This window comes from Epinephelus fuscoguttatus, linkage group LG1 (assembly GCF_011397635.1).
Source record: "Epinephelus fuscoguttatus linkage group LG1, E.fuscoguttatus.final_Chr_v1".
NCBI classification, from domain to species: Eukaryota; Metazoa; Chordata; class Actinopteri; order Perciformes; family Serranidae; genus Epinephelus; species Epinephelus fuscoguttatus.
In genome coordinates this window covers 24,134,837-24,154,152 of record NC_064752.1, presented here as the reverse complement: position 1 = coordinate 24,154,152, position 19,316 = coordinate 24,134,837, and the positions used below count along the sequence as shown (strand labels likewise).

Sequence of the window (19,316 nt, the reverse complement as noted above, 5' to 3'; positions counted from 1 at the left end):
CTTTATATTAACATTTACTTTTATTTCTTTCTTTCTTTTTTTTTTTTTTTTTTTACATTGGAGCAAATGTAACAAATTACAATTCCCCCTCTAGAATCAATAAAATATTTCTGATTCTGATTCTGAAGTGATTCTGAAGTTTATGAGCACACCCACATAAGGTGTGCTGTACAGACTGTTAGACATCTACATAGTAAAGTAAACCAGCTGAATTAATAAATCTAATGAATAATAAGATATTGAAATGGTACAACCAACTGGAGGTGGACTATCCAAATAAAGTGTTTATCTCACTTATCTTCTGTAGTGTTGTCCTTTTTGAATTCTTTTTTAAAATGACGTCCTGAATCCACAATAAACTTACCCCAAGATGTGGGATCTTGAGATGACTCACACTTGTTAGCAGTCTGCAGAATCTTTCATTTCTATTTGGGGCTAAGAAGGCAAATATTTGGGAACTGTGACTAACACCTTGTTGAATACCACCACCAAAACTTTAAAAACCCAACTTGCACTGACTTATTTTTGGACACTTATTATATTCACATCAATAATAAAATATATTGTTTTAATAACTGGCTGTAGTTTGTCATCTCCTTGCAGCTGATCCGTGCTCGTGTGACGCCCATGCAGTGCTGTGGGTGGGGACGCAGGACACCACAGTGATGAGTGTGGTACAAAGTGAGCGCTGTCCACTCTAATGGTGCTGAAACACCAGGAAGCGCTGTTCACTCCCTGAATCACGGCGAGCTCCCTTGGGTGGGGGGGCTGACTGTCTGTGAGAAGAAAATATAAAGCCTACCACCTCCTGACAAACGGTGTCTAACATCCCATCATCCATATATGACTGTGAGACGAGGCTGCACATTTATTACATACACGCTGTTCACTGTTTGTGTGTGTGTGTGTGTGTGTGTGTGTGTGTGTGTGTGTGTGTGTGATGATGATGATGGGAGGCGTGGAAGCCCAGCAACACCTCGGGCCTGCAGATGTTGATCATTGATCGCTGTCACACAAAGTTTCCAACACTTCACAAAACACAATCATGCCTGAGCATCACGTCGACACGCATCACAGAGCACATAGGAAACAAAAAAAACACCAACACGACATGTAAAGACGAGGATGGAGATGCTTTGGTGATGTGCAGTAACAGGCTGCGGGGAAGCAGTAAAAAGATTTGAATTTGAAGCAGCCTCCACCCTCCTGTTTTCCTCAAGTCATCGGTACAATAATTTAGCATCACACCAGCCATTAAAACAAACAGCATCCCTCCCTGTGTACACACTGTGCTGTTGTGCGCAGCTACACTGAGGCTAAGAATAAGCTGAGGGTGATGTTTGATCATCTACAACTGCAATGTTGTGAATGCAAATCCTCCATCGTTAAGCATGTCTCTGTTTCCCACAGGCTGCCTGCTCCATATTGGTGCAGTTTAAATGCAGAGTGGTCCTATATGCCACTGTTGATCTATCACAATTCATAGCTTACATATGATTCAAAGTCCAAAGATGTAAAATAAGCTGAAAAAAATACCGTAGTGAGTTGGAGTCATCCTGCACTGAATCAAAGCAGCACGTACCGCTGTGAACAATCAATCCGAAAATGAAGCAGTAGCATTTAAAAAAAAAAAAAAGGAGACGCCGTTATTGGTTTACTATTGCCAGGGTCTAACCCAATCCATTTCCCCCTCCTCTGCCTCCGACATGGCAGAGAGATCCTCAGCACGATCTACTGCCCACCCGCCTGCTTCCTGCTCCGCATATCGCACCAGCGTTTCGCCCGGAGATCAACAAGTATATACGCCGAGAGCCCATTCGGACAGACTACCTGTGTTTCCCAGTCAGCTGTGTGAGGAGGCGCCGCAGATCTCTGAAGGTGGATCCATGGCAGCTCAGCGCTCTCTTCCACATCTGATTAACTCTTTCAGCACCGCGCCTTGACGCCTGGATGCAGACTTGGAGGCACTGATGTTGTGCTCAGGACGGGGTGTACTGTTGGATGATGAGAGCACAATGTGAACATATAAAGAGGGGTAAATATGTCTAAAGGCAAAGAGCCAGAATCAATGATTATACATGTCCAAAGAAATGTGGAATATGGAATTCAAGACAATTTAATGCTGCCTCATATGGTGAAGGTACCCAGCCAACATTTGTATGCTGGCCCCATGTGGGGTAGTAAATAGGCTGAAAAATGGGCCCTTTATTGGATTGTCCACAGACTCCATATCAGCCTCATGACATTTGCGAACACTGATGAGTTTACCCAGATAGGATGCCCATTTTGGACCCGTACCTGCTTTCAAATCCAATCAAGTTTATTCATATAGCACATTTAAAAACAACTGCAGTTGGCCAAAGTGCTGTACAAAATAAAAGAATGACACACAAATATAAAACATAATAAAACCAGCAAGAACAGTTACAAACGTTCATTCATTCATTTTCCATAACCACTTATCCCGGTTGCAGCTGACGCTGGGCAAGAGGCGGGGTACATCCTGGACAGGTCGCCAGACTATCGCAGGGTTGACACATAGACACACAGTACGTTTACATGCACACAGTGGTCAAGCTAAGCACATAACTCAGCCAGTCAGTCAAGTCGGACTTCTCGTCTTGTCTGAGTATACATGCAGAAGAGAAAATCGAATTTCTGACCAAGTGCATCTGACTCTGACGCTGTGTCCTTCTTAATATAGTGCATATTGAACCAGTTCCGGTTTACCCGAAGAGGAAGCTAAAGACGAATGAAGATGGTGGAGCGTGAATGTAGTTTCCTCGTCCGTCCAGAAATACGTCTTCTGTTTCTTGGTCACCATGGTGTTTGTTTGTTTGTTTTTCTGGGAGTTACTGCACTGTTATTTACTGAACTGCTGCTACGTCATCTCCTTCTTCTTGTGGGTGAAAGTCCACTGGTCGGACTAAGCCAATAATTCAATTTTCTGAAGCTGCATATAAACGTACTGACAGACAACCGTTCACACTACTCACATTCACACCTACAGGCAATTTAGAGTCACCAGTTAACACAGTCTGCATGTCTTTGGACTGTGGGAGGAAGCTGGAGTACCCACGCTGACACAGGGAGAACATGGAAACTCCACATAGAAGGGCTCCTCCATCCTGGGTTCGGACAACTCAAACACAGGTGTTTTCACGTTGGCTTCTGTAGTTGTCCGGAATGCTTGGCACATGGCAGAAGTTTCAGTTCTTCAACCTCACCACTAGATGCTGCTAAATCCTACACACTAGACCTTTAATGACTGGGTTGGGTTGATAATTTAGTCCAATACTACAGCTGATCTGCTTATCAAAACAGCTCTCCAACAACACCAAGTTACGTATCCTCAACACCAACATAAACTCTATGATTCTGAGACTTGGAAAACCACCCAGGCACTCACAAGCAACATAAAAGTGTTCACCAACAAATGTCTATGCTACATCCTAAAGCTTTAGTAGCCCATTAAAACCATGGATGAGAAACTGTGGATTACCAATCAGGAAGGCATATCTATCACAATCCAGGAAGGAAATGGAAAAGGACAGGTCACTCCCTAAAAAAGGACACAGATAACATCACAGGATAAGCTCTTGACTAGAACCCACAGAGGAAGAGGAAACAGGGTCGGCCTAAAAAAATACCTGGGAACATTCCACGCTTGGAGACTTGGAGAAAGTTGAAGTTTGCAGGAAGCAAAAGCCCAGGCTCAGAGAGGAGTGAGTAGTGGACGCCCTGTGACCCTAAATGGGGTAAAGAGGCTTACATCAAGCTAATGAATTTAGTTCAGTGGTTCCCAACCTAAGGATCGAGACAATTCTGGGGGCGTAAGAGACACAACGAGAGTGTGTTAAGGTCAGCACATAGAAACTTCCCCCCTTCAACACATGAATGTGAAAAGTCTTCTAGTGTCAAACTGCACATGAATCAGTCTGCACAGTGAAGGTCAAACATCCAAGTAAAGTAAGCTAATCCTGTTTTTGCGTAAGGGCGACATTAAAGCCTGAATATTCAGTGAGGAGGCAAAAATAAAAAAAAATGAGAATTGTTCCAGGTTTTCTTTGTTTTTCCTTTTTATTGAAAATATTACTAACAAATTAAATATGATTTATTGCTGCACTGTGTTAATATGACACAGTATAAATAAAGCTACAATACATATAATAGAAGCATTCATCAATCAACAATTTTTACAGTTATGTACAGTTAAATCATGGAGTCACATTTGTCGCCGTGTCCTCTTCAGTCTGTACCGGACCTGCACATCTCCGTCTGGCTGGAGCATCCCGAAGCCGTAGCGATTGGGATTAACTGGGGGCAGTTTAGCGTCTGGGTCGCACAACTCCAGGTCGAGATAGGTCAAGAGCAGAAACACAAATCTGGAGAAACAAGGGGAAGAAGGCAGTTAAGAACAAGCAACATACTGCTCACTGATGTTTGCAAATCAAGGTTTTGCCCATTCAGTTAAATACAGAAATGATGTGGTAATCACATTAAGTAACCAGTCTTCCCAGTCTAAACATCGCCATTAACTAGCCTGCTCTCCCTTTGTGTGTGTTGTGGATTACAAGCATTGACCTTGAACCCCCGCGGCCGATATGATGTCTGACAAAGATGAGCTCTCCCGACAGACTGTCCATTACCCTTAACCTTTTTTTATACAGTTTATTACAGAGTATCAGCGATTACTCTGTTACAGCTCGTTGCTAATAATGATAGAGGACATGAAAGCAGGACTGACACGATAATAGAGGGAATGTTATGTGGAAATGGATTTTGCTGGCCTGGTAATCAGGGTGAAATTGCAGGAAATGCTTTGATCATGAATCCATCATTTCAAAACTTAACAGGCATCATGGAAAGACATGTCTAAAAAAAATAAATAAATAAATAAATAAAGGCAGTTAATTTTTTTTATACTCACTGTTTAATGACTGTAACAGCAAACTCCTTCCCAACGCAGATGTTTCTCCCTGCACCCCAGGGCATGGTGTAGTACTTCAGCCTGTTTCCGTCTTTGTAGAATTTATCCTTCACTGTCATGTCTTCATTTAAAAAGCGATCATACTTGAAAATCTGTTGAGGAGAGACAAGAAGAAAAACATGAATGCATGAAATGTGTGCATTATAATATCATGCAAATGGGCTCGATCCTGTGTCTCCTGCCTCGCATCTCCCGTTAAAGATATGTAATTATCACCTCTCACCATTGAAGACAGATAAACAGAGTGAACACTGGGAATTGATATCGCTCTCTTGCTAGTCAACTCCTACTTGTTTCATTTGTAGGCATTTAGCAGCTCATCCCAACGGACGCATTCTGACAGTAATTTAAATCATGCTACTTAATCCTGCCTCCTCGAGATTGCTTTGTGCACTGTAATATGGATTAAAAATATCACAATGAAGGTACACAACTATATGTATCGTAACGGTGGAGGCTCCATATCAAACCAAAATGTTAGGCGTAGGGTTGCTGCGGTGTAACGTGCAACTGTATGCCACGGTATGTAAATTGATGATTATATGGTATACATTTGCTTATCTGCAGTATTGTGCTGTTAACGCTCTGATCGTGGCCTGTCTCAGTGTGCACAAAAGTACCTGTGGTTCTGGGTGTATCTGTGGGTCCATTTGAGGGCTGAGGAAGGGGAACAGACACACTCTGTCCCCTCGTCTGAGGTGGTACTCCTGTCCATTGTCCATGTGCAGGATTTTGTCCTGCACCACCTCCCTGCTGATCATTACCGCGGCGGTGAGCCGTAGGGTCTCGCTCAGAACGCTATCTGCAGAATGGAAGGGACAAGCAGAGTGGATGATGTCAGAGGGGTGTCAGCGTGAGTTAAATCAGCGGTGCCCTCCGGTTTAATTTGCAGAGGTACAAACATTTGCACGGATATGAATATATGAAAAAGACAATCATAATTTAATTGAATCAAAGGTCAAACTTTTATTGCCGTCGCCATTGTTTCAGTACGCTGCACTTATCTTGTTATTTCCAACAAGTCAAATGAGCCCGTGTTTCCACCTCAGTGGAGTGGCTTAACCTCATGTTATAGGAGTGAGTCAGGGAAAAGGCTGCTAGCAGCTGTTACATACCGAGCACAGGTGTTCTGTGTGCTCCCAGCAGGTTGATGGGGGGATGCTGTAGGGAAGTGTCCCGGGGAGTAAGGCCTCTGATCTCTGATTTAACAGCCTCCATGGCCTCAGTGTGAGTGAGCAGGTAGCCGAGGAGCCAAAAGGCAGCAGGTCCTGCGTTGCACTGGAAGGAAAAACACCCAAGTTAGCACAAACTACGTCCTTTATACGAGCTTCTAGTATAAAGTTGGTGTTTATTTTATATATGTGGACATACAATGCATATTATACAGCAGTGTTGACACGATAAAGGGATTCTTGATGCATTGATACTGTGGAAAATGAGCACTGAAACTGATTCAAGTATTCTTGATACGTTTGACAACACCATAATCTAAAGATACTTCTGATTAATTATTTAGTTTAAGAGGGAATATAGTGGAAATATTTCTTAAACTAAAGTGATGTGATGCTGCTGTCTGAATATGAATGATATGAGAAGTCAGTGAATCAGTCCACACTTTGTAGACAGTGCTGTCAGCCTCTCAGGCAGAGACACCTGAGCATGTCAGACAGTAATTGCTACGGGTTAGGGGAGCTGTTCTTTTTACTTCTGCACATCTCAGGTCAGGTCTCAGTGACAGCCAGGGCAAATGCCCAAAAGTGACTTAAAGGTGCATCAGGATGACTTTCTGCCCTGTTAGATCTTTAGATCAGCAGATGTGTTGCCTCAAATAATGATAGGAGTGTGGTTACGAGCGGGGTGGGGATATTTAAAGGAATCATGCTGCATTTTTGGAAATATGCTCATATGTCAGTACGTTAAATATGTAGTTTGAGGTGCTGGTGGGCAGGTTTTGTTACATTTGGACAGAGCCAGGCTAGCTGTTTCCCCTTGTTTCCAGTATTTGTGCTAAGCTAAGCTAACCAGCTGCTAGCTCCTGCTGCATATAAACATGAGGCTGGTTTCAATCTTTTCATCTAACTCCTGGCAAATCTTGAATAAGCATATTCCCCAGAATGTCAAACTATTCCTTTAGGGTATAACGTCACTAGCTGCTGAATACTGAGAAAAGATAAGACTCAGTTAAACTAATATGGCAGCTAATGATTTATATACAATAAAGTGACTCTATATGATCAGGACTTCTTTTTACATGTAAATACATGTGCGGGGGTGAGAGTGTACAGATGCCTCAACACATTAAATCACCACCTACCACCTAACTAATAAATCTATAACAGTCTATATTTGTTTCAGTCAATAACATTGATTGTTTAAAAATGGAAACAGCAACCACCGGCTTGTGCAGGACTCACGACGAGGTGGTACAGTAGGTGGCTTCAATGAAAATCCTCGCACTGCACTCTAAAATACCTCAGTCTGCCTGTTATACATGTATAAGCCACATTCACTGTGGCACGTCCCACTGGTCTCACATCTAATGCCTCGAGTCTCTGCAGTGGTGCTCCAGTTTCCGTCCCAGACTGAGACTGTGTGCTGGAATATCCCAGCAGACATGATTAAGCACAAACAAACATGCTGGAGGAATAACAGTCTTTCCCAAACCAGCAAGAAAGAGTCTGCGGTGGGTGGCAAAGGTTCGTCGTCGCTTGTGGTGTTGCCGGGTGAGCAATCATTGATCCAGTGAGACTGGTAGGTTAACAGAGGGCTGGAGCTATTAGAGCTAGAATGTAGCATACGAGAACAGGAGGCTTAAGGACTGGCAAACAGCCTGCTAGCTCCCCCACCTGGTTGCACAGAGCAATGACACCATGTTGATCTGAGCTTCTACGGTGGTGAGTTCACACTAGGCCTGTCACAGTAACTACTTTTGTTGGATGATATATCGTCCCAGAAATAACTGCAATAAACTACATTATTGTCATTTAAAGACAATATAATGGCATAATAATTCAAGTGCACTTTTTCAAAGAGCAATGAACATTTAGTTCTTAAGAATATTCAGACATTGGGATTGGAATGTGAAAAATATATCAAAATATCCTAAATAGAAATAAATAAAATGAAACCACATAACATAGACTCTCTGGCTCTGTTAAATAAAGTTGCACCGAACTTACTACTAAGCATTTGGCACTGGGGTACAGTGAGTCATTCCGTAACAGGTGTGTAGGAAGAAAGAAACAAGAGTCACACAATATGACTCCATGCACATTTTTCTTATATTCTCTTTTCTCTTTTATTCTATTCTCTTTTAATTTATTCATTTATTTATTTATCAACAATCAATGATTGTGTGACACTCGTTTCCTGCTGTAAATACAACAGGCAATATAATACGATACCAGGGTGTCTACAGATATAACCATATTAAATTGAACAGTTTTAAAGACCTTTTTAATACTGCCGTGTGTGTGTGTGTGTGTGTGTGTGCGCGTGTGAGAGAGAGAGACACACACATTTGTAAGTACTCTTTCCAAGTAAACACAAAAAAATGATGTTGCAATATTCAGAGAAATACCACAGGATTTTTTTTTTTTACTGCAGTCTGTCCAATGATTCTAAACGCTCCAATTTTCACGGTAATGTGACTGAAAATCAAATCTGAATTTAAGTCAATGTCAGACTTTTTCAGGCCTTCTATTAAGACAGCTTAATTTAAGACATGACCTTGATCCTTCTCCTAGCCTATAAAGCTCTAAATGGTCAAGCTCCGTCATATCTTAGAGAGCTCATAGTGCCATATTATCCCACCAGAACACTGCGCTCTGACAATGCAGGGTTACTCGTGGCAAGTCTCCAGAGGTAGAACGGGAGCCAGGGCCTTCAGCTATCAGGCTCCTCTCCTGTGGAATCATCTTCCTGTTACGGTCCGGGAGGCAGACACCGTCTCCACATTTAAGACTAGACTTAAGACTTTCCTCTTTGATAAAGCTTATAGTTAGGGCTGGCTCGGGCTTGTCCTGTACCAGCCCCTAGTTAGGCTGACTTAGGCCTAGTCTGCCGGAGGACCCCCCTATAATACACCAGGCACCTTCTCTCCTTCTCTCTTTCTCTCTCACTCTTAGATTGTGAAAAGTTGGTTCTTCTTCATGTGCTAACATTCACGTCCTGTTACTACATCTTGCTAACTCAGCCGTACTGCATGTCACTAACTTGGCTTCTTCTCCGGAGCCTTTGTGCTCCACTGTCTCGCAGGTTAATTCGTATCGCAGCTACACCTGGATGGTGTGCCATGGTCTTGCCTGATGCCTCCTACCGCTGCTGTTATTATAGTCATACTTCTACTGTCATTATACACATATGATTATTGTCACGTATGTATACTATTGTATATTATTACATACTTTCAACTTATTGTACCACAATAGTCGTAATTATTATTGTAATATTATTACTTTCATTACTGTTGTTGTAAGCTACTGTCATTACTGTCTGTCCTGCATCTCTCTCTGTCTCTGTCTCTCTTTATGTCTCATTGTGTCATATGGAATACTGGAAATTTATTTCTGTATGACATCTATTGCATGTCTGTCCGTCCTGGAAGAGGGATCCCTCCTCAGTTGCTCTTCCTGAGGTTTCTACCATTTTTTCCCCTGTTAAAGGTGTTTTTTTGGGGAGTTTTTCCTTATCTGCTACGAGGAGGACAGAGCAAAGTCGTATGCTGTAAAGCCCTGTGAGGCAAATTGTGATTTGTGATATTGGGCTTTATAAAAAGAAAATTTAAAAAGTGAAAAATAAAATCATTTTTGCCAACATGGATGATTGAATACTTAATTGTCATGACGAGCCTTATTACATGCGTCGATATTATTATAGCAGTAACTGAAACTTTGTACACTGTAGCCATTTAAGACTAAATAGCTAAGATATGACAATGCGATTTACTGATTAGTGAGGTGTGAGCACCAGAGTTTTATTCTACTTAAACAACCTCTATAACCACACACACACAGGTTACAGGAAACTGTAGTTTCACTGAGATATAAAAAAACCACAGGAAGCAGCTTTAGCTGACTAAGACAGTTCTCTTACGCACTGTATTTAAGTGTTATTACTAACTCTCGAACAAGATAAGGTGTCATGGAAACTGATTCACATAACCATACTTGGCAATACTTCAGTGAGAGTTACAGGCTGAGACACGCAGTTCTGAATAACTAGCTGAGAGGAATCCACTGCTCACCTTTGCATTGTTTGTAGGCTGAGCACCATGCAGTGGAATTCAAGCATGCAGTCTGGGTGTGGAAAGTTTATATGTATTGGCAGCTTGAGTATGTTTGACACTTGTACTTGTTTGTGTGGGAGAGAGAAAGACAATAAAGCAGCTCTTACCTGTGTGGTCCACAGCTGCAAGAGCAAAGCTCTTTTCTGCATTTCTGCATCCACTCCCGCCTCCTGTAGGAAGTGGTGGTAGCTCCGCTGCCAGGAATTCGACTCTGACTCTCCGCTCAACCAGTTTGGAGACAGCAGCTCCCACAGTCGCTCCCGGGATGAAGTGGCTGTTTCGCTTTCCCCTGTTGAAGATCAAACATAAATTCACACACACCTTACCGTGCTGTACAGACATGAAGTCAGTCAGGAAATCAAAAGTTAAATCATTTTATATTCATTCACTACTGTGCAGCATACCTCGCTTGAGTGAACAGCGAGCCAGTTTGGTGAGAAGATGGTCAAATTTGCGAAACTCATTGTAGACTGCAGTGGCGTTGTCTCTCCTCTCAAACAGTGTGAGATATCCGGCCCTGAATACAGCAATAAAGTTAAAAATCTTCCTTCACGTCTCTTCCTGTAGTGTAAACAGTGACACCATTTTGATTTACAGCATAAGTTAGAGTTAAATCGCAGTGTGTTACCTGAAGAGTAGGCTGTAACAAAGGCTGAAGAGTCCATCCTGTCTCCACTCTGACGGGCTGTAACCTCTCTGGTCACTCAGCAGCAGGTTCTGGAGGTGAGTGTTCATGGAGCTGCTGAGCTTGGAGAGACTGAAACCCTGAAAATGCCTAAGGAAGAAAAAATAAACAGATACTGAGACTTGCAACACACTCATTTAAAGCAGATTATCTCTATGAGTCCACTTTAAAAGATGCGTTCATTACCCTTCCATCCATGTCCTCTCTGCTGTGGGTTTGACACTCGGCAGCTGCAGACTGAAGATCCTTTGTAGGAGCTGGTTTCTGTTGCGGGTGAAGTCCAAGGAGACGGTGTCATTCATCACGGCATCGAATGAGTTTGGGTCCAAAAGCACTGTCACATAATGACCAGCAACACGTACCTGGAAGGACATTGTTTAAACCCTCTTTTTATTGGAAGCAAGGTAGAAATACAGACACATAGAAAAGCTTTTTGATTGTTTTTTTTGGTACATAATGGCTCGGACAGTTTACATTTGAGCTTTTCTGCCCTAAAAAAAAGGCCTAATTTTTTGTCTTTTGATTTGAAGCAATGTAGAATGGCCTGTTAATTAAAATATTTTGTTCTACAGTGAAAAAATAATGGGTTGCAGTGGCCTTTGCTGTACTAATTTAAGATATATTCAGATTAAAAGCATTACAGGGGACTGGTAATTAAATTGCCATCGCCACAGATGCATAATGCAGTCTTCTTAAAATGAGTAAGTTGTTGCTGCCGTGTGAAAACCTGATTTGCATTTCCAATCACACATCAGATAAGCTGGCAGACTTCTTGTTGCTATATGCAAAAACTTCTCTGACCCTTTTTTCCCCCTGAAACCATTACATCTATTTTAACTCTATATGAAAGTCAAATTTTTTTATCAGTATCAAAATGGCCTCTCATTTCCTCAGTTACACAACAGCTACAGTCTTTATCACAACTCACAGTGAAGATATCCCCGTGTCTGTCCTTCATCCGGGCCAAAAACTTTGCAGCATCTTTTCCAAACTCCAGAGCGTGTCCCAGCCACGGAATAAAACCTTTGTCCAGAGGTGGCTCATTTCTCTGTCTGTGAAGTACAAGGACTCGTGTTAAGAGTTACAACAAGGTGACAGAGTTGGCTTATCTAGCTTTCATTTATCTTAACCAACAGGTCTGGAATGTAACGTGAAGCTATGTCATAAGAGCTTTCTATTGTGTGGTTGAGAAGCCACGCAGCACAGAGACCACAGCTTACTCCAGAAGAACAGTTCTTTTAGAGTTGGTTCTCTTTTGTTGTTTAAAGACGAAACTTAAGTCAGAAAATCTGCATTTAATAGATATAAATATTTGAATACAGAGGTACTGTCTTATAATTATTACTGTCCATTCATTTATTTGATTAAAATAAATGTACTTGTACAGTATAACAGATGCAAAACACGCCTTTGCAGTATTTTGCAGACTTCTACGATCTAATACAATCTCGACACTCACTTCTGTTAATATCTGCTATTCAACATATTAATGAATGGCTTTACCTTGTCCGAGTGGAGTAAAGAAGAGCTAGTAAAAGAAGCCCGTTCACCAGTAAGAATATTGTCCATAACATGTTTCTGTAGAGTCTGGTACGTGTCCTGTCAAGCAGTCAGGTTATTCCATAGCTGCTGGCACTTATATCTTAGAGCCCGGCTCAAGTGTAACTACCACTTGTCCAGAGGCGTGGAAAGGCGTGGCTTGTGACAGAAAGTGTTGCACAACACCACACAGCATACAGTGTCACAAAAAACCACCACGTCCTGAGCAAATAACACAAGCTGAGACTGTTCACAATGTCACTGTTTCTGCTGTGCGTGGCTTAGTTTACATTTAGTTTACATACAACACGACCCAGAGGACAGCACAAAGTCTTTCTTTATACTTCGTATTGTGCATGGAAAAGCCACCTGAGAGAGCATTACACAGCGGTGACATCATCAAGGTAAGGGGACTGAAGTTTCATTTAGTTGGGGGTGATGTCAGGGCACGCATATTTCATGGAGGGTGTCATAAACTGAAGTTCACAGAGTTTGTTGATGTGAAATCTTCCCATGACAACGCTTCCCCTCAACATTGTGAAATAACTATTTTTGCCTCACTGAGGATGACTTCCAGAGAGTCACGGGGAGGAGTACGTATGCACTGATGACAGGATGATGGCTGTCTTCCAGACTGATACCAATGATTAATTTACCTGACTCTGAAATAGTGAGATAAAAGCTGCCACACGTTTTGATGACATAATACTGGGATTCTATTAATATCCATACCAGTGAATGAACACATGACTAATTTGCCACACCTTACTAAATAAAATGCAACATTCTTATGGAAGAATACTGTACTAACATATTAGTTTCGGTTTTTTTTTAAAGCAGCAAGAAGAGGACTGGTGCAGGCACTATCTGCTACAAGCTGGTTGCTTGGTGTGTAGGCCTGCAATGTACCAGCAGAGGGCAGTCATGCACTTACAGCAGCAGCCTCACCTCTCAGCAGCTGGAGACAAGTCCAGTCAGTGAGTGGACACTGAGGTGAAGTCAGTCCATTTGTTGCTTCAAATGAGAATCACACAGCTGAACAGCCAGAGAGAAACTCCTCAGCAGACACTTTGCACCTGGAAATCACACACACAGCTTGTCTATCAGTGCTGACATTTTTTTTAAAGAAGAAGAAAATACCATAGACTGTAAATACGCATGAATTAAGAGCTCAACAATATACCATGCCATTAAATATACTTAATGTCAAAACTTACTTTCTTTGCCAATGTTAAGGCAGTGAGTAACTTTGTCAGCGAACACGCAGGTTTGCAAATTAAATGTCCAACGAATAAAATCTTTACGATATTACCTCGGGGGCATTAAGCTAGCGTCAGTGTTTGGGAGGTTTCCTAACAGCAGCTGCTAATCTCACTGTATTTGTATTGGGTACCTTAGCTTGTAGCTAGCGAGCTAATGCTAACAGTCCGTGTGCTCCCCGCTATACGACCGACCAGCTACAACAACCGGACACTTCAGTTCCTACTGCAAACATGTAGGCTACACGGCGATGTGCACCAATAAGAAAACAAACAATCAAAAAACAAGACAAGACAAAAAAACAAACAACCCAGACAAACAAAATAATGACACGAAGCTTATGTAGAGGTGGCAATAAACAGCTAAGAACACAAACATTCCTGTCACATAGTATTGCACAAGACATTTTTATTTCAGTTTATGTTTAATTTAATTAAATTATCATCATCATCATCATATATTACAATAAATAATAAAATAATAAATAAAATAAAAATGATAATAATAATAAGAGTAATAGGCTAAACAAAGAAAAATAATCCCAAAAACATTAAACAGTATTGGGCTATTCAATTAGACAATGTTAGTGGCTTGAGGGTTGGCAAAGTTACATACTGAACACAGTGAAAGAGGGAGTACATCCTTTTCACTTACATGATGTTTACTATTGCACCATAAAAGACAAGACGGGGGGCTGGTACAGAATGTTAAATTCAAATCATATTGCAGCTGTGTGCCACAGTCAGTGATGTTTAATGACTGGTGCCACCAAGCACCCCTCACAGTGATGCACTCTGGGTGCCTGAGGGGCAGGGGTGAAAATTATAATAATAATAATAATAATAATAATAATAATAATAACAACTGAACACTGGCCACTGGCTTGCAGTGGGGGACCAGCACGCATAAAGTTTGACAGCATATAGGGCAGCCTATATGACACTTTATTGCATTTTATCCCATGGAAGGACACTTTATCATGTTTTCTTCAAGTAGTGGAGTAAAAACAAACTATAAATGTGTAAAATCAGGCTTTTTTTGTTATTAATTTGAGTTTAACAGATTTTGTGATGAATTTTAATATAAAAACCTGAAAACTGAAATGTTAACTTGCAGTTAATTATTTGCCACTGAGCTGCATTTTTTTTTTCCACACCTAATTCAGTTATTCTACAATAGCATACATCACAGTAATCTGATGGGTATTTTAATGTAAAATCACAGATCACTACAGTAATTCTGCAATAAGCATACTGCTACATAACAGGCACAACTAGCTGTGAAGTCACACCTGTCATTTTACTATAATTTACTGTAAAACGTCTCGGTAAATTGCTGTAAAAGTAATGCAACTAATAGGTAATTTACTGAAAATCTACACAATATTAACTTTCCTTTCTTGATTATTGGGGACATACCTCTCAGAGGCCAAAGCCCTCACTGTTGAATGGTTAAAAAAAAGTATATTTTCTCATTGACGTCAGGGTAAAACTACATAGTTTGCCTTAATGATAAGGCAGGTAAAGTGCTCAGCAATTTAACCTGGATATCCGCCACATGGTGTCAGGCTCAATCAGTTATTTTAAAACACTGCAAATTCAAAAAAATAAATAAATAAATAAAAATGGAAAATAAAATGGAAATAAATAAAAGAAAATATAAAATAATTAAATATTAAAAATATACTTTTTTACTTTTTGAATTAAATATGCACATAATTTATCATTTCAGAAAGATGTGTTATTGGATGTTTTCCAATTCAATACCCCTGTGTTATATAAAGAGGGTATAAAACATCAGTCTATATAAACATTAATATTTTGGTTAATGATTAAATTAAAACAAATAATTTAGTGTAAAGTCATCTATTCCTAAATCATAAAATGACATGGTGAACGTAGGCGTAATCCTGAATAACTCCACCATAATGACTGCTGTAATTCTTACATTTACACAGCGAGCAATCTTAATTAGCCTCCTGAGGTAACTTAATCTTTTCTATGTGGACCATGTGATGATCGTCCCTCCCATAAAGGCCTATAAGTGGATGGTGTTAAAGTTTCCACAGCCTTGTTAGACACAGCTTTTTCACATTATTTTCAAACCCAGCCAAACTTTTATCAGGCCTGCTCCAAGGCCAAGAACTGGTGAATAACATTTGCTGAGGAAATTAGTGGAGATTGCACGGTGACAACCAAACGGTTCTCCTGCAGATTTCTCCTGGGCTCTCTCCCAGCTTTAACAGTGCTGTCACAGGCTGACAGTAGCCTGCAGATTTCCTGAAAATTGGGTGCAAAGGCGAAGTGGGATTTCTTGACACAGTTCAAATTGCAGTCTCAAAACGAGAGTGCTCAATTATCCCTGTCCTATACATGGGTTTACATTGCTTGGAGACAAAAACACATTTTGGGGTATTGTAAGGTCGAAGACGTGGCACACAGTTGCACTTGAGAAGCCACGGGAAGTTATTTGACAGCATTTGTCAGAAAACTGTGTTGCAGTGAAGAGCACTGAGAGGGGAAGAGCAGGGCAGAGTGACACATTGAGCCATTCTGACTTTCTCTGGGGAGAGATGATCCATCATCTCTGTCAAAGTGTTGCAACTGTGGAGTGGAGAATGGCTCCAGTCAGTCATTTGTAACAGCTCAGTTTCTGCACGCAGGAAGAAGTGTCTGTGATTTCAGATAGTTGTCTTGTTCAAACCCAAGAGGAATCCACGACTCAATTTCTGCTATTTTCAAAGGACAAAATTGTTTTTTGTTGTTTCTTGACATTTGAATTTCCTGATTAATCTGGATATTTTGGTGATTGTGTGGGAGTCATATGAAACTGAAGACATCAGGCAGAATTGCAGATCTTTAGTGGTTGTTGGTCAATGTTTTATCCAGAGATACGAGTAGTAGAATAATCAGTTAGACCAGGGGTAGGCAACCTGAGGCTCTGGACCCACATGCATGTTGTAGGCCCTAAAGAAATTATGCACCTATGCACCAAAAAATTCAGCTACCAAAATGTGCTCTAACATTTACAGACTGATGCCTTTTCCTCCAAACTTTGCCAAACCTCAAGAGCATTGACTAGTCTCAAATCCCCCTAGATAGACCAGCCATGGTTTCCAAATCCAAAAAAAGTAAAAGTCTCAGAGGAGAAGAGAGAATTTAATGGTGTGTGGACAGCTTCATTTGCTTTCACCGCCAGCTCTGTGGAGTTAAAGTTTCAAATAATCTTAAACAGCCCACTGCAGAGTAGCCATCTTGTAGTAACACATATTAATGGATACTCATTTAGACTTATCAGTAATGTAGACTCAGTAGGCTGTGTTTCCCTTCAATATAGGGTTCAAATATGTTCTCTGGCTCCAGATATATATTTTGTTGTATTATTTTAGGTAAAAAATAGCTCTTTTGATATTAAAGGTTGCCGACCCCTGAATTAGACCGATCCCAAGCTAATCTGCAGCTATCTTGATAAGAATCAAGGCCAAACTTTTGCTGAGTCGAGTTTATCAAAGGTGAATGTGTTTTCTTTGTCATTCATGGTAACAAACTGAGCAGTTTTTGTTTTTAGACTGTTGGTCAACCAAAGCAAGACTTCTGAAAATGTAATCTTGGGCTGCAGGGGCGTCTGGAGGCACGCTCCTCAGGGAGATTCCCCTCCTTCATACTTACAGCAGCGCTATTTTTTCAAGCCATTTGGGATCATAGTTTGCCAAAAAATCTGTACATCATTTGGGAAAAACATGATACTTCCTGAGGAAAGGATAATAATCCTGCCACCTGAAAACAAGCAAAAACTGTCTGATGTAGCAGTCTTAAGTTACATAACACAGAGTAGGAATTTGGCATAAAAAGCATAACTAATAGAGAACTTTTGTTCCATTGATTTGTGGTATCTCTGGAGAGACTGAGGAGAAATTACACAAAGTTTTTTTTTTCTTTCATTGGGTGATGCGGGTACAAAACAAGTGACAGACATGACAGAGACAACACTACGTGGGAGACAAGACAAGTGTATAATGGCAAATAACACAAAAGACAAACAAAGACACATTGATAGAATGTATGTTGATGGTATTGAGTGCCATTTTGTGTGTTTGTTGGTGAGTGAGTGAGTGTGTGTGTGTGTGTGTGTGTGTGTGTGTGTGTGTGTGTGTGTGTGTGTTGATGAAGCTGATGAGGTATTACAAAGGGGGAATGAGTTAGAAGGACGAGGAACAGGCAAGAGGGGAAGAGTTACAGGTGCAAAAAGATTAAACAAACTTAAATTGGGAACAAGGGAGACAGAAAAATTAATGAGATAAATAAATATTTTTTTAAAGAATAAAGAAAAAATGAAAGAAATTACACAAAGTTAGAAGTATTTCAAAAACCTTAAAGATTTGGGCCTTTGGGGAAAATGACTAAACATTCGGTGTATTATTGTAACAGAATTTTCACTACTTTCTGACATTTTATGAAAAACAAAACACAAAAAAACTAATAATAAATTACCTGAGAAAATAATCATGAATGCCTGACATTTTGTGACCAGTTGTAACACATTCTGAGACTGAACTGCTCCTGCATAGTCTTCAAGTACCTATAGGTACCCATTCATTAGTTACTTATATGAGAGAAAGAGCTTTTACTAGCCTGATGTGGCTACACATTTAACAATTAAACCCCTGTCTCAATTAGAGGCCTGGTCTGGTTGCCAGCAGTTCATTTTTTTCTATAGTTCTTGGATGTATAAACCTGGGTTGCTGGCTACCTCAAATTATGTGTCCATTCCTCAATTACCCTGGAAGTTATTCATATCCCTTTAGTCTGTAAGGGTCCTCAGATCAAAAGGGTTTTTCATAACAATTAATCCAAGTTGTGAGTATTGTTTTAACAGGGTAAAGTGGTGTTGTGTCGGTATGCCGGGTGCCGTAATCCTCTGTCGGAGCTAGATCAAATAAATGATTCATAATTCATATATTATCTGAAGCCTAATTTTTAAACAAGTAATATTGATTCTGGTCTAATAATACAGTTTCATTGTATTTCCCATCTTTGCTGAGCAACAGTTTTGTGTGAAAGAAATTACGGCCTGTCCCATATATAGGCCTGTTGACTTCAGTGATTGAAGCAAATGATAGCCTGGGATATTAATTGAAGTTTTACAGGACTTAAATGCTGAGTAACCAATGAGTATGTCTTCAAAAATAAAATAAAAATTAAAAAAGTCTTTTTATTTGCATTGGAATATGATGATGTCAGTGTTATGTTCAATGTCACCAAACTGTGCTGAGGAGTCATATTAATAATAATATATAGCCAAACATTTGAATTTGAATTTAAAAAAAAAATGGCTGAAATTGCTCTGCAGTCAGCTTCATGTCACAGCTGATGTCATGGAAACAGAGATACCACATCCTTAACAGCACCATCTATTTATATATGCCTTCAGCTGTGGACTCACCAACATATATGAAATGTAATTGGCAAAGGTTTGCATATCAGCTCACTCATCCATGAGGAAGAAAGTGGTGAAGAAGGGAGGGGGTTGGGGGAGGAGTCTCAGATTGACTTTCA

The 19,316-nt window shown here is 40.5% G+C and overlaps 2 protein-coding genes across 3 annotated transcripts in view; both read right to left on the bottom strand.

Annotated features, from left to right (window-relative positions):
- kcnb1 (potassium voltage-gated channel, Shab-related subfamily, member 1) overlaps window positions 1–1,980 on the bottom strand; it is a 54,588-nt gene extending 52,608 nt beyond the window's left edge. The window contains exon 1 of one of the 2 annotated variants that reach the window (XM_049584280.1): window positions 1,831–1,980. The gene's annotated coding sequence lies outside the window, so the exon portion shown is untranslated. Of the gene's footprint in view, window positions 1–1,536 lie in introns of both variants that reach the window. The other variant, XM_049584273.1, reaches the window with a different exon arrangement.
- A 2,164-nt stretch (window positions 1,981–4,144) lies between these two features.
- Window positions 4,145–12,558, bottom strand: ptgis (prostaglandin I2 (prostacyclin) synthase). Its single transcript, XM_049587224.1, has 10 exons — window positions 12,466–12,558; window positions 11,891–12,014; window positions 11,149–11,324; window positions 10,906–11,052; window positions 10,682–10,794; window positions 10,385–10,566; window positions 6,106–6,268; window positions 5,611–5,792; window positions 4,931–5,082; window positions 4,145–4,385 (listed from the first exon to the last, which is right to left on the bottom strand). Exons 1-10 carry the CDS (start codon window positions 12,534–12,536, stop codon window positions 4,226–4,228), a joined length of 1,470 nt encoding a protein of 489 aa, XP_049443181.1. The 5' UTR covers window positions 12,537–12,558; the 3' UTR covers window positions 4,145–4,225.
- Window positions 12,559–19,316: the final 6,758 nt, after the last annotated feature.

Coding starts and splice junctions, on each gene's coding strand:
- ptgis (XM_049587224.1), bottom strand. CDS start 12,536: ATGTTATGGACAATATTCTTACTGGTGAACGGGCTTCTTTTACTAGCT. Junction 12,015..12,465: donor CTTTACTCCACTCGGACAAG/GTAAAGCCATTC, acceptor TGTACTTCACAG/ACAGAGAAATGAGCCACCTC. Junction 11,325..11,890: donor GACACGGGGATATCTTCACT/GTGAGTTGTGAT, acceptor ATGTCCTTCCAG/GTACGTGTTGCTGGTCATTA.